This window comes from Tetrapisispora phaffii, chromosome 5 (assembly GCF_000236905.1).
Source record: "Tetrapisispora phaffii CBS 4417 chromosome 5, complete genome".
Lineage (NCBI taxonomy): Eukaryota > Fungi > Ascomycota > Saccharomycetes > Saccharomycetales > Saccharomycetaceae > Tetrapisispora > Tetrapisispora phaffii.
In genome coordinates, this window is record NC_016524.1 from 642,583 (window position 1) to 666,967 (window position 24,385).

The 24,385-nt window shown below is 30.0% G+C and overlaps 10 protein-coding genes across 10 annotated transcripts; 4 read left to right on the forward strand and 6 right to left on the reverse strand.

Annotated features, from left to right (window-relative positions):
* Positions 1 to 80: 80 nt before the first annotated feature.
* On the reverse strand, positions 81 to 1,373 carry POM34 (Pom34p; the record flags this gene model as incomplete). The annotated part of the gene is made up of 1 exon (XM_003685782.1): positions 81 to 1,373. The coding sequence occupies one exon, from the start codon at positions 1,371 to 1,373 to the stop codon at positions 81 to 83; it is 1,293 nt and encodes a 430-aa protein (XP_003685830.1).
* A 695-nt stretch (positions 1,374 to 2,068) lies between these two features.
* On the forward strand, positions 2,069 to 3,553 carry TPHA0E03070 (HAD family hydrolase; the record flags this gene model as incomplete). Its single annotated transcript, XM_003685783.1, has 1 exon — positions 2,069 to 3,553. One exon carries the CDS (start codon positions 2,069 to 2,071, stop codon positions 3,551 to 3,553), a length of 1,485 nt encoding a protein of 494 aa, XP_003685831.1.
* Positions 3,554 to 4,108: 555 nt separating this feature from the next.
* Positions 4,109 to 5,575, reverse strand: SOF1 (rRNA-processing protein SOF1; the record flags this gene model as incomplete). Its single annotated transcript, XM_003685784.1, has 1 exon — positions 4,109 to 5,575. One exon carries the CDS (start codon positions 5,573 to 5,575, stop codon positions 4,109 to 4,111), a length of 1,467 nt encoding a protein of 488 aa, XP_003685832.1.
* Positions 5,576 to 6,201: 626 nt separating this feature from the next.
* Positions 6,202 to 8,151, reverse strand: TPHA0E03090 (uncharacterized protein; the record flags this gene model as incomplete). The annotated part of the gene is made up of 1 exon (XM_003685785.1): positions 6,202 to 8,151. One exon carries the CDS (start codon positions 8,149 to 8,151, stop codon positions 6,202 to 6,204), a length of 1,950 nt encoding a protein of 649 aa, XP_003685833.1.
* A 1,399-nt stretch (positions 8,152 to 9,550) lies between these two features.
* Positions 9,551 to 10,096, forward strand: IRC25 (Irc25p; the record flags this gene model as incomplete). The annotated part of the gene is made up of 1 exon (XM_003685786.1): positions 9,551 to 10,096. The coding sequence occupies one exon, from the start codon at positions 9,551 to 9,553 to the stop codon at positions 10,094 to 10,096; it is 546 nt and encodes a 181-aa protein (XP_003685834.1).
* A 49-nt stretch (positions 10,097 to 10,145) lies between these two features.
* Positions 10,146 to 10,901, reverse strand: SDO1 (guanine nucleotide exchange factor SDO1; the record flags this gene model as incomplete). Its single annotated transcript, XM_003685787.1, has 1 exon — positions 10,146 to 10,901. The coding sequence occupies one exon, from the start codon at positions 10,899 to 10,901 to the stop codon at positions 10,146 to 10,148; it is 756 nt and encodes a 251-aa protein (XP_003685835.1).
* A 595-nt stretch (positions 10,902 to 11,496) lies between these two features.
* Positions 11,497 to 13,206, reverse strand: IZH3 (Izh3p; the record flags this gene model as incomplete). The annotated part of the gene is made up of 1 exon (XM_003685788.1): positions 11,497 to 13,206. The coding sequence occupies one exon, from the start codon at positions 13,204 to 13,206 to the stop codon at positions 11,497 to 11,499; it is 1,710 nt and encodes a 569-aa protein (XP_003685836.1).
* A 2,681-nt stretch (positions 13,207 to 15,887) lies between these two features.
* Positions 15,888 to 21,899, forward strand: UBR1 (E3 ubiquitin-protein ligase UBR1; the record flags this gene model as incomplete). The annotated part of the gene is made up of 1 exon (XM_003685789.1): positions 15,888 to 21,899. One exon carries the CDS (start codon positions 15,888 to 15,890, stop codon positions 21,897 to 21,899), a length of 6,012 nt encoding a protein of 2,003 aa, XP_003685837.1.
* A 526-nt stretch (positions 21,900 to 22,425) lies between these two features.
* QCR9 (ubiquinol--cytochrome-c reductase subunit 9) lies at positions 22,426 to 22,942 on the forward strand (the record flags this gene model as incomplete). The annotated part of the gene is made up of 2 exons (XM_003685790.1): positions 22,426 to 22,428; positions 22,727 to 22,942. 2 exons carry the CDS (start codon positions 22,426 to 22,428, stop codon positions 22,940 to 22,942), a joined length of 219 nt encoding a protein of 72 aa, XP_003685838.1.
* A 520-nt stretch (positions 22,943 to 23,462) lies between these two features.
* CBP4 (Cbp4p) lies at positions 23,463 to 23,912 on the reverse strand (the record flags this gene model as incomplete). Its single annotated transcript, XM_003685791.1, has 1 exon — positions 23,463 to 23,912. One exon carries the CDS (start codon positions 23,910 to 23,912, stop codon positions 23,463 to 23,465), a length of 450 nt encoding a protein of 149 aa, XP_003685839.1.
* Between the last annotated feature and the right edge of the window lie 473 nt (positions 23,913 to 24,385).

Consider the following 24,385-nt stretch of genomic DNA (forward strand, 5'->3'; position numbering starts at 1 on the left):
TCTTACTATCTATATATGCAAATATGATTTTGATATCTATATGTAAATAAGTTTATCATGTGTTAAGATAAAGTCTATATTTAAAATCTTTTTCTTGGGCTGGGAGAATTCATCAAATACGCATATTTGTTACTAGATGTGTATCCTGAGGAATTGTTTCCCTGATTCTTATCGTCATCGATTTTATTTGCGCCAAATAAAGAAGATACGTTTCTGTTGAAGTTATTTCTACTCAAGATTTCTTTTCTGAGATCTAGATTGTGATTGTAATTAAATGCAGTTGCAAACTTATCGCTGATTACGCTTTGAGGTGGTAATTGATTTTGTTGAACTTTCATCTTTAAAGGAGTTTGTAGAGATTTAAATAGATATGGAGTATTTTGGTTAACTATACCTCCATCAAAATTACTATCTATACTTTGATTAATAGGAAGTTCTATTTCAACATCATGTTTATTGCTTGATACTTTATTTCTCGTTACTAAATGTGGTTTATTATTTTGTTTGTGCAGTAAATAATTTGAATTGTTAATATTATTATCCAATCCCAATAGAGCCATTTGTTTACTTGACAGTTCAAGGTCATTAATGTCCGTCTTTTTAGTCAAATTCCATATTGATAAAGTTACATTTAAAACAATAATGCAGTTAACAGCACAATCTAGCCATGAAAGTAACCAGTTACTATTGTTAGATAATATCTTTGAAAACTCAGAGTAAAAAGAACTGTTTTTGTTATTCATAATAAAATTTGTCACTAAACTAGTTAAACTTTGTCCCATTGTTGTATAACTTACAAAGAATACAGTTGATTTTTTAAGCAAATTTAAAATAAAATAAAATAATATATTTGTGATTATTTTTTGAAATTCAACTTCTTTATTTACTGTTCTTTCTGAAAGTTTTGTTAAAATGGGATTTTCATAGTTTCCAATTATTCTACTATTAACAGTAATATCATTATCTACAGAACTATTATCATAAATACGACCATCAGTTTTGTTTTCAACATCTTTTGATTCAAGGCCAGTTTTTCCAAATATTGTGTTATTTACAGTCAGCTGGTCATCATCTAATGGTTTATTCTTTTCATTTTGACTTATAGTATTCAAATAGGATTCTACATTGAAATTGTTCGAAACCGCTGTGTTTTTCACTGAATTGAATATATTGTCATCAACTTTTACATTACTAAAAATTGATTGTGTTTTTTCCTCATGATCTGGACCATTATCAAATTTCTTGTAGTTAGCTTTAATTGGATCTGTTAAAATATTCTTTCTATATAACCCTGGCGATTCTTTCCTTATCTTCTCACTTAGAGAACGGAACTGTTCATTAGATAATGGACGAACTGGAGTTTTAAATTCCATAGCTCAAATTATTTTATTATGTTTACTTGAAATAGAGATATAGCACTTCAAGCACTTTCTTTTTAACCTCTTTTGGGAACTGAAATGATGATTTCTAAATTAGTTTTTAACGAATAACTTTAAGACCAAGTTCAGTGAAAAAAGTCCAAAGCTGCAAAAAAATATCTTAGATTCTCGACACTCACTTAGAAGTTAACGAATATGCCAAACCTGAATAACTTTTTGTAATACCTTTATTACATATATTTAATATAAGTATTTGAATATTTTAAAATTTAGTATTATGAAATTTTTTCAACTTCGAAAAGCATGTCATTTCCAAGAAAGACACACTTGCGATAATTTTAATTATATAATCTTCTTATTAATGTAATAAATATTTATCAGTAATTGTCAATCTTAAATGATTCAGAATCGGTAATTTATTTGATAGTTCATTGATCTAAGTGTAACCATTTTATTTTTGAGTTTAACAAACGAGACTTCTCCATAGTCGAGAGGTTTAAATAACTAATTTTCGTTACAGATCAGAAAAGGATACGCTGGTTGGTTCTGTTTCTAGAATAAACAAGGAAATTAATTCGACTATTGAAATACTACTATTCCCAGATTGATTGGAAGATAGTTTAATTTTACAACCTTATATTTTGTAATATTTTCTCTTAATTTTGTGCGAGTATTGGAATTTGAATCAAATGGGTCAAAGTTCATCAATATTCTGCTGTACAACCATTGATAAACACGAAAACAATTTGAGTAAGGAAATAAATAAGAATAAAAATATCGAACGAATTACTTCTATGTCTGCCATTAAAATCAACAATAATACTGCTCAGTCACATGGGACTGCTCATGTTGCAAATGATGTTTCTAATCTTTCTTTTGTGGATAAAGAGGTGAACAAAAAGTTGAAAGAGAGTAATCATGGAATCCCTGACGAAAACATTACGAATTCTAAATTAGATAATTTTGATTCATTGGAAAACAAGAAAAGAAACAATACATCCATCATTGCGAATGAGCGTCTCAATTCCACTAGTACTGATATTTCAAATAAGAAGAACCGATACGAAAACATTTCTAAAATCAATTCTAAGAAATTTAGTGGGAATAATGATAGCAGTGTTAACAACACTAGTGTTATATTAAATGAAAATGAAGACTCTGATATAGATGAGTATGATGACATCAACAAAGAAAAAAATGATTCATATACTTACGAAAGCAAAGTAATTGGCAACATTGCATATGATGGATTGGATATAGACGGTAGTTCAGTTGAAACGTTTATAACTACAGAAAACGATCCGATTAATATTATAACTAATGGATCCGACTCTGCATCTGATTCAAATTCACACGCTATAATCACGACAGAAACGGCTACAAGTAGTATGTCATTATCTGATTCATCCTCAATTCAAGCACAGGAAGCTAATATTCCTGAGTTCAGCTCAGCGAATAGTAATAGTGTAGTAACACAAGTGAATCAAAATGATCCTGTTATGAATAACATGAGTCTTAATTACGCAGAAATTAACGAAAATAATAAAATGATCGATGGAAATTTGATAGACTTATCAAAATTGCAAGCAAATCAAGTATCTGCAACAGGCTATGAAACTTTACTAGCTCCAAAAGAAATTAAGAGATTTGGCAGAAAGAAATGTCTAATTTTAGATTTGGATGAAACTTTAGTCCATTCTTCATTCAAGTATGTCGATTCCGCTGATTTCGTAATTCCTGTAACCATTGATAACCAAACACATCACGTCTATGTCATTAAGAGACCTGGTGTAGATGAATTTTTGAAAAGAGTGAGTGAATTATATGAAGTTGTCGTTTTTACAGCAAGTGTATCGAGATACGGCGATCCTTTATTGAACATTTTAGATCCAGCAAATACCATCATTCATCACAGATTATTTAGAGAATCATGCTATACTTATGAAGGTAATTATGTCAAAAATCTATCTCAATTAGGAAGACCTTTAAATGAGATTATTATTCTTGATAATTCTCCTGCTTCCTATATTTTTCATCCGCAGCATGCAATTCCAATTTCTTCATGGTTTTCCGATATACATGATAACGAATTATTAGACATATTACCTCTATTAGACAATTTGGCTAATCCTGATGTTCTTGATGTGGGAAATATTTTAGATGTCACAATATGATAATGCAAATATTATTAATATTATTATACTTTCGTGCAGTCATTATACGAACGATAATACTTCTTTTATGATAAAGCAACTCCATTCATTACATACAATGAACCAATGTGGACAAATTTTAATAGCTACTATGTTATTATTATTGATACTGCAAACTTCTCAATAGCAGCCGACTTTTCAAATTTTTTTGACTATTCAACAAAAATCTTTAATTCAGAACATTTTAATTATACTGTTAATCAAGAGTTTCAAAAATATCTTATCAACCTTTATTAGCGTTACTATTTTGTAATTTGCTGTATTCTGCAGCAAGAAAATTTTCTGTTAAACGTCAAATAATTTCAGAATTTTTCAGAGAAGCTGGTCCTTCGTTTCTTTATGAAAAGTAACAATAGGTAGTAAAAAATCATTCATTCAATCAAATATTATTTTCTACTATGACTATAATTAAGAAAAGCATTTTTTACATAGAACTTCACTTTAGGTGTACAACCCATTTATATTATTCTACAAATTTTTTATAAAATATTAGATTACTAAATATGCATATACAAATCAGATATCTTCATTTTCTACATCATCAGCATCTTCATCTTTGTTTGATCCTTTACCCTTTCTTTTTCTATTATCATCCTCATATTCAAATGCAGCACCTACTAGTTGTTTCCTTCTTTCTGAAACAAACGATAAATCTTTTCTTGTACGTCTTTCATTTGTTTCTCTTCTCTTAATAGAATTCAACTCAATGCCCTTAATTTCTTGTGCTTTCTTGACAACGATTGGAACATGTCTATGTCTGCTAATTCTTCTGATTTCAGGCATGTACTTGAATCTTTCTTTTAATTTCTCGTCATATTCTAATTTATTTTTCTCACGGGTACTCTTGACATTAGATCTTTCCCAAGCTTTACTTCTCCATAATCTAACATTGCCGTCGTCAGAACCACTGATGATATATTTACTATCCATTGAGTATTTTACTTGGAAGACATGTTGCATTCTTTTAGTATGATAAACTTCACGGGAATGACCTTGATTGGTTTTATATATTCTAATAGTTTTATCATAAGAACCTGTAACTATTTCGTCACCAGTTGGGGAGAAATCAACATCCATAACTGCACTCACATGATCTTTGAAAACATTTAGTGCTCTAGACATATTTCTCATATCATAGTAATATGCATTATGATCTTCATTAGCAATTACGAAATTAAATGCTTCCATTGGATTCCAACAGATTGCATTAGTTCTCATGCTTTGTCTAATTTTTTGCGTCGGAGAATTTGTTCTCAAATCGTACAAGACAATAGAGTTGTCACTACCTGTACTTGCTAAAATATCTGTTTCTGTCTGATTAAACTTTACGCTGGTGACATTATCAGCACCCCATGTTAAATTAGAAATTGGTTTAGATCTGTTTGCATCCCATAGTTGAATTTGTGCACCACCTGTAACGAAAGTTGAATTATTTCTATGATGATCTAGACCAAAGAATGCGTGATCACCGTAGTAAGTCTTAAGAAGACCATCACCTTTATGAATGGTATCATCTTTCTTATTATTAGAAAAATCATTGCTATCCACTGACCATAATTTTACTGTCTTATCATCACCACAAGAAATCATATAATGTTCATTTTTATTAGTGGCAGATGTCTCTGGTCTGACACATAACCCAGTAACCAAACCATAATGAGCTTTGAATGAGCATATCTCTTCTCTAGTTGACATATTGAAATATTTGACAACACCATCAGCAGAACTACTTGCTAGTTTATTTAATTGATTATAATTCTTAGCAATAGTATAGACACCATCTCTATGACCATAGCCCATCTGCCCAATGAAAGGTTTGGCAAACATTCTTTCCATCTTGGTAGCAGTCAGAGCCTTTGTATACTCACGAGCCCTTTCAAAAGGATGTAACTCAGGATTTAGATTACGAGGCATCTGTGATTCTTGAGTACTCTTCACTGGCACATAGTCATCCGAACTTCTTTTGATAGTTTTTATTTTCATCTTGGCTTCTGGTATCTACTTTTCTCAAGGCTAACAAAAGTATTAAAACAAATTCAGAAGATCAACAACTCTACTAGACAGACTGGTAATGTTATAATTCAAATAAATCGGTATCTTTAACTATTTTAAACTACTATTCTTTATTATATATATGGCACATGAATTTATAATATTTAGCGATGAGATGGAAGCTTAAAATTTTTGTTCAAAATTTGTCAGTCACGTGATTTTCGAGTTTCTATTTTATGGCATACAAGGAAGGTTAAAGGTTAAAGATTACAGATTACAGATTACTACCTTAATAAAGTGTTTGCAATCCACCAATCCAATAACATTTATATGCCGATATATGGATAGATAGCGTATATATATGCCTTTATGTTTGAAATTAGAATGTTTTTGGATGTAAGTTAAGCAAGTTATCACTACTTTTTAAAATAAAGTATTTAGTATGTAAATATACCTTATTAAATATATTATCATTTATTCCGAAAAATGCAAAAAAGATGCTAAGAATCAATTCATTCCAATGTGTTGTTAAATTGATTCATTTAACATCGTAAATTGATTTTACTACTCCATATTTCTACTCCAATAATGTAATAGATCATAAGCGCTTTAGCGCTTTAGATGTTTGACTCTATCACTGTGAGTTTTTTGTTTTTAATCGTATTTTGAATTTCAGTTTCATTCTCAGTTTCTTCAATTTCGGTTTCACTTTTATCACCATCGATACTGTTTCCACTTCTAAGATTACTGATAGTTGAATTTGTCAATTTAGAAATAAATTCTGGAGAAGGAACAGAAATGATTTCTTCAGTTGAAATGAGTTCTGAATCGGAATCTATAGCCTCATATTCAGTTTCAGCGTTATCTTCAGCTTTACTGATAAAATTAGATATAGAAACAGATTCAATCAAATTATGCATATTTTGTTTTGGTTCTCTTAGATTATTAATTAAAGGCCTGCCAACTCTCTCAATGATATCATTTGCCCATAATACATCCATATGAGAATATTCTTCAATATACCAAATCTTGAATAAGTTATGGTCTTCATAATTAATCAAATGATTAATTAACCTTTCTCCATCCACTAATCTATCTTGCTTTAGGACAAAGAATAATAGATTAGGAAGGTCATTTAATGAGCCTTTAGGAGCATTAGTATGGGTTTCTAAAATTTTTCTATTGGATTTCTTGACATCATCTTTGATTGGAAACCAAACTTTGCTATCTGGAAACATTATGTCGGAATTGCGAATAAAACTATGATCATTCTCATCAGGAGATAACCACCATTTCATTAACTTAACTGATACGTAAACTGGCGAAAACATAAAGTGTCTATTTCTAATGTTGTTATTCCATAATTTATCATTCCAATCAAATAAATAATTAAACATAGTGTAACATAAATATGCAAATACTCTTTTTTCAAAATAATTTCTAACAAACATCATTATTGGGAGAAATGATTTAGTACCAAAACATATGTCGTTATTAATGTAATCCCTTAACAATCTAATGAACAATTTATCTTCTAGTAATGGACCTGGATAGACAGCGGGTGCTAAAGCAACAAAATTTTCAATTTTATCAATTAATCTAAAACCATCTTCAAATATGTCTTCACCATTAATCAAACCGTAAATGGATATCGCAGTACCTTGTGAATGACCGACCAAAGTTAATTTTTGGTAATCAGTGTCAACTAAAATTTTCTCAATCATTGCTCTTAAATCATATTTAATCATTTCTTTTACATCCCAATCCCAAACATCATCTTTTTTAAGTTTTGAATGATTATATTTTGGTTCAAAACCACATCTATTATTACCTAACCAAACATCATAACCAGATGTACATAGGAAATATGCCAACGATTTTTTACCAGAAGATGCAAAAGAACCACTACTTTGTAATAAACCATGTAATAACAAAACTGGATGACCATGTGTTTTAATATTTGAATTAGAGTTGGGAATCAAATGCCATAATTCAATAATAAAGCCATCATCAGTTTCGATTTCAATAGTTTCAATATCAATATTATATTTTTGGAAATAATAGTTTAAATCAGAAATTAAAAATTTATCATGTTTTGTCAAGTTTTCAAATGAATTCTTGAAAGGATTCTCTTCATTTTCAATTTCACCTATGCAATCGTCATCCTTTTCATATTCTATTTTATCAACATCAGTAACATAATGGTCATAAACAATATTATTGGCAATGTCATTATCAATCTCATTGATAATTTTAATATTCAAATCTTTACTACTTGTATTCTTTACTAAAAAGAGATTTGATGTATGTTTCTTAATAATTGACCTAAATTTTTTTGGTAAAATTTTAGTTAATGATGATCTAGTATCTCTAAAATAATAATTTCTATTTTTTTTGGCAATATGCAAAACAATATTATTCACAATTGCAAACATTAACAAATATGTTAAAAAAATGTTCAGAATAATAAAAGAGCACACACTTTTAATGACATTTTTTAAAAATAATGGTAAGATAAAGCTTAATATTCTTCTTGCAAACCTAAAAGAATGATTTAAACCCAACATGATACCAATTGACAATACTCACGTTATGTTACGTTGTATTGTATGCGATATATAAAGTCAAAAGGAAAAATTTAGCACCAATAATTAAAAATAAATATCATTTACATACATTCTTATATATCAATGTGCATATACTTATATAAATATAAATATAAATATGGATAGATAATTAAGACGCAAAAGAAGTTATAAACATTTAATCAATTGACTTTAAGATCAATAAAAAGTTAATAAGTTAAAGAGCAAGAGACACTATCATCATGCAATGTGTATACGAGAATAATATTTTTTTAATACTTACGAGCAGGTGATTAAATGCGTCACAGAAATCGACGCTGATTGTTCATTCCTTAAGTCTTCAGTCATTTGTTTTGTTTATGTTTATTTTTGTGAATTTTCTATATTTTTTGTAAACCTTCCCTCTGATGCAGACATATGTTACAAAATGTCAAAAGTTTAATGCAACTCTACAAACCGTAAATTAGAAAAAAAACGATAAAACATCGACACCAAAGAAGATTCATGTATGTAGTGTTTGTCCTTTAAAAGTAATAAGTGTAAATATTTCTAATCTCCTCGACTCATTTACCTTCTCACTTGTAAGTGCATCTGTATGTGCAAAGGAAACATACATTAAAATTATTTTTGATAGTATTTTCTTCATTAATTAATTGCTTCATACAACTATTATCATTCATTTACAAGTTAAACATTTCGTATATTTATAATTTCGTAATTTTTGTACAGGGATTTTATCGGCATTCTCGGTTTTTATAAAATATTTTTATGTCAATTTTAAAAATTTGCATGTTCGAAAAACAAGCAAAAAGAGAAAAAGAAAAGAAATTTCACACAAAACACACAAAATGGAAACAGTTTCAGTTTTGTGTATAAGAGTAGTGAAATGAAAGTACTGGGAATATTCGGAATTAAGTGACTCCAAAGAACTATCTATTGTAAGAGAGAGAAGAGACACGCAAGAATCCTGAATACCTAAGCTAGTTCATCAATTAATCAAGTAATTTAATGAATGTTTCCACTTTATGTGATGTGAATAATCGACCGTAGAACATCCAAGATAATAAAACTATTAAGATATTATCCAATGTAATATACTAGCATGTGTTAGATTCTTGTTATTATATTTACCCTGATAGCTCATAAATTCCATTTACTTAAAATTTCAAGATGACTTAGCTCTTATTCCTCTCTCTACACTTAAAGTCATATTAAATGCAATCTATAGTATCCGATCTAGTTTCGAATAGTTTAAGGGTTTACTACTCCTGTCTTTTTTCCTTCTGCAACTCAACCTCAATTGTTTTATGTCGCAACTATAGTCTTATTTGAACTAAGAGATAAAACATAATTGAAATTATACAGAAACTACATAAAAAAAATGTATAGTCAAGAAGCGAAGTTTACTGAATTCCCTATTAATTTATTCAATATAGCCAATGAAGAATCCAGGGAACTTTATATAAGTTCTATCCATTACAGTAATTATGTACTATTGCAAATAAGATTTAATGGTGAATTGGACACAACTTATGAAATCTCGCAAAAAGGACTTAGATCCGTTTCTTTTGATAGACCTCTTGCAGGTTCATTAATGATGAATGATGAACAACGGTCAGATGATGATGAGTTTGATTTCACTATCGATAACTTATCTGACTATCAAATTGTTACAAAGTTAGGTAATTCTAATGATATGAAATTACCTGTCATTTGTACGCAGATTGTTGAATTGTATAATAAAATCATCTTACCGAAATTACACCCTGACAAAAAGGATGACATATCTAAAAATAAATTCATAATAACGTTGAATAGCAGAATATGGGGATCGAATCCAAATGCTGATAGTTCTACTAGTTCAAATGTTGATTTCAACAGATTGGTATTCCTTCTAAAATGTATAAAAAGTATTTATTTGAGCTAAAACTAATTATAATAAAATGATATGATATTAAATCTTTCTAAATGATATTCTAAGTACTTGTATCTATGACCGCCATATCTAGCACTTGTATAGTAGCAATGCCTGTACAAATAGTAACTAAGTCTCTATAACTGACAGGGTCAATTAATCCACTACAAACCCATTTTTTAATCGCATCAGTTTTATTTATAGTAGGTTGAAGAAAATATTTAGTAATTTTAGGAATAATCTCTGAATCTTTTGATTCAACCAGCTCAAGATTTTCTATGGTGATTTTTATATCCATCTTAGCTCTTGCTATAGGTATGATCTGTTTCGATACTAGTAACCTAATTGCTTCTAAAGCTTGACTTTTTGCAGGCTTATTGATGACTGGACTAAATTTTAATTCTTGCAGCGCTTTATAAATCATGGTAGGAGGATATCTTTTTTTAGATTTAGGGTTTATACATTTAGTGCTGATTATAGTCAACATTTCATTATTTATTTTGTTTAACATTATCTGTCTTTCTTTCTCATGTAATTGAATTTCGCCCTTTAATAAAATCTCTTTAATTATTAAATCAATGTCATCAGTTCCAAAACTTTTCAAAAGATCATCCTTTGGTGCCGCCAAACCCTTTGAAACATTTACGAACACTTGGGGAATTTGTAGAACCTCATCAAGGTCTTTCTCAACACCTTTTCTGTAATCTTGGACTTTATTTTGATAGCATGCAATTTCAAATCTTTTTTTATTTTTTCTTAATTTAACTAACGAAACATTAGTTAATTTGATTTGTCCAGAAGGTTGGTTAATGGCCATTCTATTTAATTTTATATATTATTGGACTGTTTGATATTCTCATTCATTATCTCTAATAAAAAAAGGGATATTTTATAACATCCATTATTTATTTATTTATATTTCACCTTACTAATTATAGTTTCATTAACTTATATATCTAAAATTTTTTCGATGATATTGATATCTCAATTTTTAAATAAAAAGAGAAGCAAAACTTGCCGCGCCATCATATATAAGCAATAAAAAAGGTACAGTAAAATTCTAAACATATAGATCTTTGGATCTGTCAAATTAGTTACTATTGTTATTATATACATGGTTTTTATTATAAAAAAAAGAATCATCAAAGTATATCGTAAATGTCTTGAATTTTTCTAAAGTCGTACAATGTTGTCGTAAAGATCGTAAGAATATATAGTATACATCATTAATACTAATATGCAAACAAAAGTGTATGCATTTATTTTCCTCATAGAACCAAGGAATGGAAAAACTATTTCCAAATAAAAAGCAGCATGTTTTGTTAGTAATTAATAGTAGATGAGTAAACTTTTGAAAGGTATTCAATAAAATTGTTTCGTTTAATTCAATGACACCTTCCACTTTAAAATGATTATGGTAATAACCATTTTTTTGTTGCCATATCTAAAATAGCATTGTAATGACCTACAACACCAAGGAAAACAAAAATATGCCAAATGCTATGGGAGTTACAGTAGTAATCTACCCACCATAAGGATCTAAAGCTGACACGATGATCAATGCAATGACATGTGCTTGTTGGATTTTTTCTAAAGTGAAGATCTCTTTCGGTAGTGATGACATGAACATCCGATGATAGTTCTTTAGTTGTAGGGATCTTCTCGTCAATTAAATAATCGGATCTAAATCTTTCTGGAATGAATGAACCGTAAAAGAATACCCCGATAATGTAGTAAATTACAGATTTATTGGTAACTGGCGAGAACAACCAAATGGCACGGCTTAAACCTTCTAAACAAACTAGATTTACAAAGGACAAACCACCAACAGCAGCTAATAAAACGAAAAACTTAATACGTAATGGTCTTGCTTCTGGTGAGTCAAATTTCGGAGACCAATTCAAGTATAATCCGAATACAGCAAATATACCAGATAGTATCATGTAAAAGCTCATCGCTTTTGGATAATCATATAAAGTAATATATTCCGCTGACATAATCGATGCTGAAATTAGAAGTGTGATACCAGTATAATCAACACAACAAAACTTTGGACGTAATCTTATCGATGTTGTACCATTGAATGTATGCCAGAAAACTGATGCAAACATACATTTAATCCCAGCTCCTAAGAACATATAAATAATATATTTAGTAGTAGCTGGGACATGTTCGGTATCTAACACAATAAAAGTTTTTTGAAAATCAACGGTTAATAAATATATCAGATAAAAAGCAGCTAGCATATGAGTCCAAATATTTGTAGTTTCATTATGGACACCATACCAATTGAATACAGACAAGATTAATTGATAAAATTTATCATGAAATCTGTAACCATGAATGATATATTTATTTTCTCTCCATGGGAATGGTAATTCATAATAATGCAGATGTCTCTCTTTGCCTAAATCAAAAGCAACATCGTGATTAAATGCAATATTATAATTTCTGATATCTGTTGAAGTTAATTCTTCTTTTTTCAATATCACTCTTAATTTCCGTAAACATTCTTCTTGTTCAAAGTGTGCATTTTCTTCAACTAAAGTGACTGAAGATGATGTATTTTGAATAGGAGAGATTCTTGCGTTTCTAACTAAAACTTCTTTAGCTAATTTATTATCTTTCAAGTTATTATTAGAAAACAAAGTACTAGCCGACCCTGAAAACAATGAATCTGAATCAGTATCCATACCTACTAAAGTATCTTGAGACTCTCTATTCATTAAAATAAATCTTGATTTTGCAGATTCTTCGTTACGAAAGCTATTATACAAATTCTTTTCATTTTCATTAATATTTTCATCACCATCACTATCATATGCGTATGTGTTTTTATTTGTTGAATTATTACTATTAAATCTAGATAGCATTTTTTTACCACGTTCACTTCCACTACTATAATAATTATTTAATTTGGTATAACCCGATTTTAATATAGTTGAAGGAATATTGCTTGGATTGTTGTTCGCCATCACGTTTTTAGACTTTTGTTTAATTTTTTGAATATTACCAATAGAATTACCACCATTAACAACAGCATCATACATTCTCTTGGAATAGGAATTTTTCTGAGTCAAACGAAGGTCATCGTTAACCGGGATCTCAATAGTATCTGGCATTATTTAATTGTCAAGTAACTTCTTGAACATATATATGAGTAAATGGAGAGAATCCTGATCAAAAAACTTAATGGAGTTGATAAAAACCAAAACAATAAAAAAACGAATGGTTATGGTTTGATCACTCTCAGCATTGAGTATACTGAACTATACAAGTTCGTTAAGAAAACAATAAATAAATATATGTATATATATATAAATATATATATTTATTGTTTTTATATTAATTTCAAGATAAGTAATAGGTCGAGATAATTAAGCATCTACTTATTATCTCTAGTTATCAAATTAGGTAATGTGAACATCAGTATTAAGTTCCTACTCTTGAATTTTTCAATTTTTCAATTTTTCAACTTTCGAATATTTTATGAAGAACGCGTACTACAGTGCTGTATAAAAATATTTATTTCTACTCTTCCACTATGGAACTCCTATTGTTTTTCTTATTCCAGTTAAGCGATAAGATAAGCTCTAATTGTGCGAGATTTGATAAGAGTGAGTGAAAAAGAAACAAATCACATAGATCAGAAACACTAGAATGCCTGCATAGACAACCGAACAAGCAAAAAATAAAAGAAAAAAAAGGGAAAATGAAAAAGGAAAGAGTAGACAGCATGGGCAGGCGTATGTGAGTGAGTGAGTGCTTTATTTTTTCTTTCTTTTTATTTATGCACACTGCGCCAATAACTCTGTGTTGTAACAAAAAGGAAGAACAGGTACGGTATGAAAGAAAGAGAGAGATACACGCACAGTTGCCACAGTACCGCATTACCACCGTACAACAGTTACTTCACGTCCACAGTGACAACATGTCGGCACGCTGTTACGCAGAGCGTCAACAGCGGTCATCAGAAATCATTACGTGTTCGTTGTGAAAAAGGGATTGTCAGAAAAGCAGTGTTTCTTCGTGGAGAAAATACAAAAATTCTGGGATAATAAAACTGGAGGAGAACGTCACGATGATAATGACAATAATTGAAAAAACATTTTTCGAGTCAGTGCAGTGTCATGGGGGGTAAGTAGCGTTGCGTCCTACTAATATTATCTTTTCTTGTTGCAGTAAAGTATAATGGCGCATGCCGCCTTCTCCACGGATGTTGGTAAAAATACGACGATTTCGTTGCTTTTATTTTTGTTTTATTTCTCTTCAAATTCCCTCCACGGGAGTGTCGTACGATTCCGTCGTATGCGTGTCGGAACAAACGGTTTTTCACAATTTCTGTACGAGTTTCCTTGTTCCGGCAAACAACCGTAGTGAAAAAACACATTTAATTGTACCACGGGTCCCATCATTTCACTCCATATTAGTGTCCTATACGAATAATAGACAGTACGATTCCTACAACTGTTCTCACAAGAAGACACTAGCTCTATGCACACATACAAACATTTGAGGTATAATATGGCCAAAACCAAGAGTAATGACAATCAATATTAACCCGCATACGATGATAATGATGGATGGCAACAAAAACAATTGGTCAATTGGCAAAATGATTCCTAAGTTTGTCACGTGCTATATTATTCCTCCACAATTAAATAAATTTCACACGAAGCTCATTTCCCACCGGATATACAAATATATAATAACTTTCACGTGATTGACTTTTTTACCGTTTTTTTTATTATTACTTTAGACTAGCTAGGCGGCTAATTTTGATTGCAATGGGAAAAGAGAGGTGCTATTCTCCATCTACATACATAACTAACTGTCATGCAAATCCCCCTTTTTGCAATTTTAATATTTCTTTTTTGGTAATATATAAAGACACTTTTTTAAAAATGTCATTTATCTTCTTTCTTCCTCTCTCTCTATATATATAAACAAGTTACCAGAACCTATCAGTATTGGTAGAAACACCCACGCACAGATATGTATTGTTGAAATTGTCGTTTGTTTTAGAACCTTTTATTCTAACTATAGTTAGAATATTCTTTTTCTTGTGCCGCTGAGGTCCATGTAAGTGTGTGTGACATGTACACATTGCATATCTACAATTTTTATTTTTTACTAACTATTGACTGTACCTATTGTTTTACTGTCACTGATTAAATGTTTGATATCCATTTTGTCGAAACTATCATCAAACTGTGATAAATACAATTATATTACTGTTTGGTGTGATAGTTCCGCTCTGTATTACCCGGTACATGGACAGCACAACCCTTTGTCATCAACGCGCATTGCTTGCATTTTATATCTCCACTGCGGTATATGAAGTTTCATAGTACAAAACTTTACCCGGAAGATAGTTTTAAAGGTATTCTGAATAATTTCTAGAGGTTTTATTTATATGTAAACTTTCTGGCTTTTTTCAGGTCCGATTGAAATTTCATACAGCATCCGAAACTCATCTATTAATTTAACCCATTTATTAAATGCAATAAGACCATAACCATATTGCTTAATAATAATATTCAAAGTTTTGATTTTAATTTAAATTAGAAGTTCCTTTTGCAAAGTTATAATAGGCGATTTAACTATATCATCTCCTTAATAGACGCATCAAATACATAGCAGATCAAGGCATAGTTTACATCAATAATTAGAAAACATATTAATAAATTAAATTCTGCATATTTTAGGCATTCAATAAGTTTCAGTACTTTTTTTAATTTTTTTTTAAATATTTATACCCATATATTGAAAAAACAATAGACAACAACAGTATAGAAGCACAATGAGTGATTGGAATTTAAATGAATTAGAGTCATCAAATATGACTGAATATACTACTGAACTAAGAACTTTATTAAATACAATACACACTGTAAATGAATTTGTCGATGTTAGAGGCTTTAGAGAAAGAATGGAACTAGAAACGCATTTGAACTATTATATTGGCAGAATTTTAAATTACTTTCTGTTAGATGAAGGCAAAAATATAAATTATTTATATAATACCGAAACTGAACATGACCAAGGTCCTTTTAAGGAAAGTATAGAGAAAATTAGAAATGAGGTAGAAAATGTTTCATCTTATATAGTTTCTCCAAAGACTGATAATAATGACACATCAAGTAAATGTCATGCAGGAAGAAGTTGTGGTAGAAAATTTAGAAATGGTGAACCAATTTACAGATGCCAAGAATGTGGATTTGATGATACTTGCGTGTTATGTATAAACTGTTTTGAACCAAAAGATCATGTTAACCATCATGTTTATACTGGCATTTCTAATGATAACTTCAATACAGGTATCTGTGACTGTGGTGATAATGAAGCTTGGAACGTAACTTTATCATGTAAAGCTGATAATGATTTATTAGAAAATGAGAAAAAGGATGATTCACTTAACATTTTCGAAACTGAACATAATAGAAAAATATTCGAGGCTGTATTATTTGAAGCAATTGATTATGTCATTGATGTATTTAACCATCAAGTAGAGGTTTTATACCCAACGCATTCAGAATTTACGTCTTTTATTAGGAAAACATACCACGATATAACTGATGAATCATTAAGAATAAGCACAATACGAAGATTCATTGATGATTTTTCGTATAGAAATAAATCTTTCGATATAGAAGAGAATAAAGGCTACACGTTGATTGTTTATAATGATGAATTCCATAACTACTCACAAGCTACAACTGCACTAAGACAAGGCAAACCTGATAATCCTCATATTGATATTTTAACTACGAGGATAGATACTGAGGGTAGAGCGGTTATTAAAACATCCCCCACCCTAACAGATGATTTCATTAGATCCCTATTTGCCATCGAAACCAATGGATTGACAGCATTTATTTTCCAATGGCAAGAGTATCTACATCAGGAGTCAGCAAATCGTATTATGTGGTGGATATCACAATGTTTGGAATTAGAAAACCCTTCATTTCAAAAGGTTTTTAGACAAAGTTTAACCAAAGTATTATGTACCAAATTCGACAAAGATTCAACTACTAACCTTGCAAACGAATTTGACTTTCGTGGTATTAAAATAGGTTTATCAAAGGATCATTTTAGATATAGTGAACTGTCAATATTGAATGAGGAAAATTCAATTCCGCAGATTAGCCATAAAATATTAGATTTCACATCTTTAAATGATATTAATGACTATCACATTCCTCCGAACAGGTGTAGCTCAACAATAGAAGTCGATCCCGTTCCATATTCTGGGCTTAGACTGCAATATATTTTGTACTTTGATAATAGATTTTGGAAAGCATTAAGGAAAAACGTGCAAAGCATTATAATTCCCATTGTATCCTCAGATGCTGACTACAAGAAGCTATTTTCTGATGAATTTTTACAAATTTTCAGCCATATGCTTAGATCTGTTGCATATAATGACAGAGAACCCCATTTAACTATAATAAAGGAGTTAATCGTTCAATTATTAACTGTTCCAACTAATGTTGAATCATTGATGAATAACAAGCACATGTTTGAGGAAATTATGTGGTCAATCATTGACTTTTTTTGTAAATTTGCTAAGGTAGATAATGGCCAATTAGTCTGGCAAAGAGTACAAATTTCGAATATAACTAAAAGTTATAATTTTTTATTCAAGCAGTCATTATACTTCATAGAAATTGTATTAGGAAAAGTCATGGATTACAGAAAGTTACTAGAACCAAATAACTTCATTACACTTTTAAATTTTTTGAAGTTATTCAATGGTGCATGGAAGATTAATAGAAAGGAAGGTGAACACGTCTTACACGAAGATCAATACTTTATTCCATATTTGGAATATACAACCTACATTTATAATATTATTGAAAATTTTGATGTTATACTGAGAAAGAATATAGAGTCAGCTAGAAATGATCCGATGTTGCACGGAGCAATCAAAATTTTATTGAACTACTTAATTTCTGCTAATTCAACTAATGCGACCTTCAAAAAATTGGACTCATTTGGAAATAGATCGGTTATCAAATTTGATGTTTCTAAAGAAAGAACAACCTACATGAATCCGGTAAGCACTCTATTTTCGATTTTAGTAGATAAAATTTCGATTGACGACTTTGTCAGATTAGTCTCAGAAGTTCCTGAAAAAGACAAATTTATTTTTTCTGCTGATGTTGAAATGAGAACGTTAGTTTTATGTTCACAAGTGGAATGTGGCTTTTGGATCAGAAATGGTATGTCCGTGTTACACCAACTATCATACTACAAAAATAACCAAGAACTAGATTCTTACGGCAGAGATCTTCATGTTGTTCAACTAGGTGCAATCAATTCTTGCTCAAATAAAGAAGAAGGCATGACCGAAGAGCTAGAAACATTTACTTACAATATGCTAGATAGATGGGGATTAATAGAATGTTTAAATAAACCATACAATTCTGAGAAAACCATTTATGAAGATAAGTTATATCCAATGATCCAACAGTTTATCGTATTTTGCTACCATATGTTAACTACAAGAATATTTTTTGAAGAGTTTCAAGATGCTGAGGAGAATAGAATTGAACAACTCCAAACAATGATAATTTACAAATTATTTTCTAAGCCTTTGTCATATTCTAAGTTACTAAAATCAATTCCAAATTATTTAATAGAAAATAATAATAATCAAGATTTTGATATTTCTTTGGAGAAATTATCCATTTTTGAGGAGCCAAAAGGTTTGTCTGACAATGGTGTTTATAAATTAAAAAAACAAAATTATTCTTTAATAGATCCTTTGAATATGTTTAATATGGGCAATGATTTTGAATCAAGTGTTAACATCATCAAATCAAAACTAGCAGGCAAAGTAAGAAAACCAGAAGAAATAATTATCGAGCCATATTTTAACGAAAAAGTTAGAGATGAAAGAATTGGGAGGTTCTTGAGGACTACTATCTTTGTCAATTTAATCGAAAATTTACTAGAGGAAGTAATCTTAAGCAATAATGCAACATACTTATATGAATTATTACATTTATTACATGCTATTTTTAAAGATTATAGACTATGCAATAACTATTCAAACAAAATTCCTCCAGAATACAAGAGCGAATCAATTATTTCTAGTCTAATAGCTGTATTAAAAGACAGTTCTAATAAACAATTTTCTGGGAACATAATTGCTAAAGCAAACTGGGTTCTTGAATCAATCATACAAGATAACCAAAAGAAATTTTATGAAAAGTTATCAAAACTATATGGTAGTGAGTTTTCGGAAAATTTCAGACTAAAGAGATCAAATGAAGATAACGCTAGAGCAGAAGTAGAAAGTGAGATAGACAAGAAGAGGAGACTAGCAAAGAAGCGCCAAAAGAAACTTATGGCAAGATTTGATAACCAACAAGCGAAATTTATGGAAGAGCATAAGAATTCTTTTGAGAAGCCATTACATGATTCTGCGCAATCTTACATGAATTGCTCTGGGGATAAAGGAAAAGAAGTAACTGCAATTGAAGACTCTACCTGTGTATTATGTCAAGATGACGTAGACAATGAAGTATTTATTATACCTGCATATCATGATTATTCACCAATATTTAGAGGAAGTTCTAAGGTCGATTTGTATGACGTTAAATACGAATGGGATGGGTTTAAAAACGATTCAGATAATTTGACATATTATGACGATGCCACAATAAAAAATATTATAAACAGTAGTTCTAGTGGTAGTAAAAAAGTGTTCACATCATGTAATCATGCAATTCATAGTAACTGTTTTAGAAGATTTATTCAAAAGAAAAGATTGTCAGTTCACGGATTCATTTGTCCTCTTTGTCAAACTTATTCAAACTGTATCATTCCTGTTGTTCCATCTTCTAATTACAAACTAAACTTATCTCTTAAATCTATTATTGATAACTCATTAACAGTAAATGAGTTTTCAGAGTTATTTAGTTCTGGTAAGTTCGATAGCGTCGTTGATAAATCTAATCCATTGTCAACTGTGTTAAATTTTTCCATATATCATGCAAACTCCTTTGATATAGATATACACAAAATAATTGATGGCAAAAAAGAGAACGTGACTTTAATATTAAGCATGCACTGGGCAAATACTATATCGATGTTAGAAATTGCCTCTCGTACTGATGAAAATCCTCAAATATCTTTCCTAATTACCAGAGAACAGAAATATAAAACATTGAAAAATATTTTGTGCTTCATAATGTTGATTTATAAAGTTTATGGCCAACCTGATTTGAATTTCAAACCATATGATTTCAAAGGTAAAAATCGAATTGAGAATCAATTATTTCACTATATTGTTTATAATTTCTTATATTCTAAAATGCCATTGAGAAAAATTGTTACTAATGCCTTATCAACTTATCTGAGACAGTTAGTAAAGTTATCAATAGATAATATCCATGAGCTGAAAAATGAAAAGAAATTGGATATTCTACTAGATTGCAAGGAAGTATCTCCTATCCATGTCTCATTAAAGAAAAGAATTGAAAAAATTGTCATGGATCATATAATTATTGACTACGACGATAAAGTTTATTGCTTAATATACAAATATCTTGTTAGAAGCATATTGCCAACTTTAAGACGTTGTTTAATAATTGTCAAAGTGTTTCATGATACTATCAAAGTTTCTGAAAATGATACATTTATTGTTGACGATAAACGTTTGGAAGATTTATTAGATGTAGATGACCTCTGCGAATACGTTAATCTAATGATTGATTTATTAACTGATTATGAATCATTGGAATATTTATTGGATGCAGAATGTTCAACTCCTTCAGATATTTTGCTGAAGAAAATACCAATTGAATCAAGCAAAATTATTAAAATGGCAAATTTGGTAAACAACCTTAACACGTATATCACTAACTCCAAAGAGTTAAGGTTACGTGAGGAGCATTTTATATCTAAATACAAGCTTGAAGATAGACTTGATTTTAAGATTTGTTTAACTTGCGGTTCGAAAGTTCATATGAGAAGTGATCATCATGAAATGTCACACCATTTACAAAGAGAGTGTTTTAAAAGTTATGGTGCCTTTTTAGTTCCTAACAATAATGAGGTGTGTTTATTTTTAGCAAATCCACCTAGTGTAGTTTATATCTCTGCACCATATTTAAATTCACATGGTGAATCCGGTAAAAATGCTATGAAGAGAGGTGACTTAACAACTTTAAGTACAAGAAGATTTGAATACTTGAATACTCTTTGGGTTAACAATGAAATTCCTGGCTACATTAGTAGAGCTATGGGTGATGATTTCAGATTGAATATTTTAAGTAATGGGTTTTTATTTGCAATGAACCGAATTCCACCCCAATTCAGAAGACGTGACGATGGAGACAGTGACTCAAGTGGAGAAGAAGATTTAAATTTTTCTGATGAAGAAGAAGGTGGTCTGCGTGTTGAGGATATGACAAGAGTTGAGTTTGAGGAAGCATTTGAGTTCTTTAACCCTACAGAGAATGATGGTTTAAATGATGATGATGTAGAAACTGGTAACAGGGAAAGACGTAGAGTACGTACTTTACCATTTGCCATTTTACAAGAACAAATTCGTAGACTTGATGGTATGGGTGGTAATGGAACACAAGTATTCAATTTAGCTGATCTGTTAGATGGTGCAAGAAATCCAGTCACCGAAACAGCAACACCGCCAACTAACGCGCAGTTAGGAACACCTGTTGAAAACATAATCGATTCGATTAACCTAACCGATGAAAACGAGACAAGAGAAGAGAACAATACCAATCCAAATGAAGAAAATAGTGACAGAGAATGGGAAGATGATGACATGACACATTGGTAAGAAGGTCAAGTTCAAATTCCAAAAAAATAAATGCAACACTAATTGAGCTTAGGTACGTTTGCAGATTGATCGAACAACAATTACATACATCTAAATACACATCTTTGTTTAATCAATAAAACAATCGTCTACACTTAGCAATCTAATCATCTGCCTTGAATGTCCTGTTTAGACACATTTTGTCGTAGATATCTCCAGAATTTATGTATGTTTTAATCACTATGTACGAGCCAATGATACTAAGATCCTTATAGCTGCGGAATTTGGATTTTTTCGGTTTTAATTAAACTGCAATGTTAATGGAAACTAACAGGGACAATTAAGTAGTAACAAGCAAGAAATAGACTTCACAGCAACTCGATATATAAATATAAATATATATATATCTCAATAGTGATTCTGAATATTCAATAGTCAGTCTAATATATTTGTCAGTCTAATATATTTGTCAGTCTAATTTATTTGTCAGATCTTGAAATATTGTTCAGAACAATAAAAACACTACAAAACGATCAATCATAATATAATGGTATGTTTCCAAGGATGACAATTTTATATTCTATCTCAAGAGTAACCTATTGATCTTTTTCTCTGATCGAGATTGTCAGGATAGCAAGCTATGTTATGTTACTGTTTGATAATTGATGATAACCTGTTTGACTAATTTTACACAATGGTAATGACCACTCAACTGAAAATTAGTCAATATATCTCATTTTTATTTACAAATGGAAATAACATCTGTCCCGACTTTTTGATTATAATTTGATTAATCGATATATTATTGTAATATTAAATACTAACGTTTCTAACATTTCTAAAAACAGTCTTTCTCTACACTTTATAAAGTATTCTTCAAAAGAAATGCAGTTTTCGTGGGAACTATCTTTGCATTAGGTTTTGTCTTCCAAGATTCATTTGACACAGGAGTCACTGCATGGTACAATGCTCATAACAAAGGCAAATTATGGGTCGACGTTAAGCAAAACCTTAATTTAGTGAATAATGGTGATGACGCAGATGCAGATGTTGAAGATGAATAATCAATTATGTGAGTTGTCAATTTTTTACACTTTCATTTTCCCGCAACCACATTTTCAACATATTTACTTATAATTCAAAAAAATCCTATTTCTACAAGAACTTCAAAATAATTATTTGAATCTAGACTTGTATTTATTCATCGATATTATTCTCTGTCACAGCTTTCTTTTGAAACAAAATTCTAACTTTATAAAAGGTACTACAATTTATATACCATTGTGCCTATTTTCTAAAAGTCTCAAAGAAGTTTAACTACAAACAAAGGATTTCAATAATTTGTGACCTCATATTTATATTCTTTTTATATATACAATCATATATATATATAAATATTTATAGTTTTAAAAAAACAAGATTTAAAAGTATTAAAAGTAATAATCCTGTATCGTAACAGCATCACTTAATGTAGTGGATTTGAATATGTGCTAATTTTTAATAGGCATCGTTTATGAAGTGAGTTAACATTTCCCTAATATATTTACATAATTGATAAAACTCTTTCAGTTCATTGAAAACTAATCACCAAAACTTCCACCAATTTTTCATCTTTTCTTGAACAATTTGGTTAGTTTTAGCTTCACTTTGTACTCTAAGTTGTTGTAACTCATCTCTTATCTTCTTCAATTCATCTTTTTGAACTTCACTAGATTTAAGCTTCTGAAATGCATATCTTTGGTTTGGATCATTTTTACCTTCATCGGCCCTCTCCCATGGTGATACAATACTACCAGTCTTCCAAATTGGGTCATTGCTCGTAGAAGTTTGTTGGACAACTTTCATTAATTCTTGTTGTTCAGCTTCACGTAATTTTTTCTGTTGTTCGTATTCTAACCTGACCTCTGGAGAAAATGAGTTCAATAATTGTTCATCAGTGGGAGTAACGTATTTAAATAATAATAATCCAGTACCTATAATAACACCCCCTGCAGCATAAACTTTTGCCCAACGTAACCAAAGTGGAGTATCCATGTTTTCTTTGAAATTCTTGTTTATACCTGTATGATATGTACGAATGAAAGATTAGTCAAATAACTAAACAATCAAACCGATAATATACATATATTAGTGCGTTATTGGAAGATAATGTCTCCCAATACACCAACCGATACCTCTTGTTCTTTCATCTTTATGATCATTAAATAAGGAATTTATCATGTAATTTATTATTTTTGAAACTTATCTATCGATTTTCTATGCCCCGAAACAATTAAATTTAAGGTCATGTCTTGAAGTAACAGGCAAACGGGAGTTAAAATAATTATTTGTACAAAATATTGATGTTACACTTTTAAAATAGATATCTTTACGACTCTATAGCTTCATATGTGGAGCCAAATGACTGCTTTAGTAAGTCCTTAATAAAAATAATAGTTTTACAGAGAAGACACATTACATTATAATCAAATAGCAAGAAATAGATGAAACTGGGAGGTATAAATCAT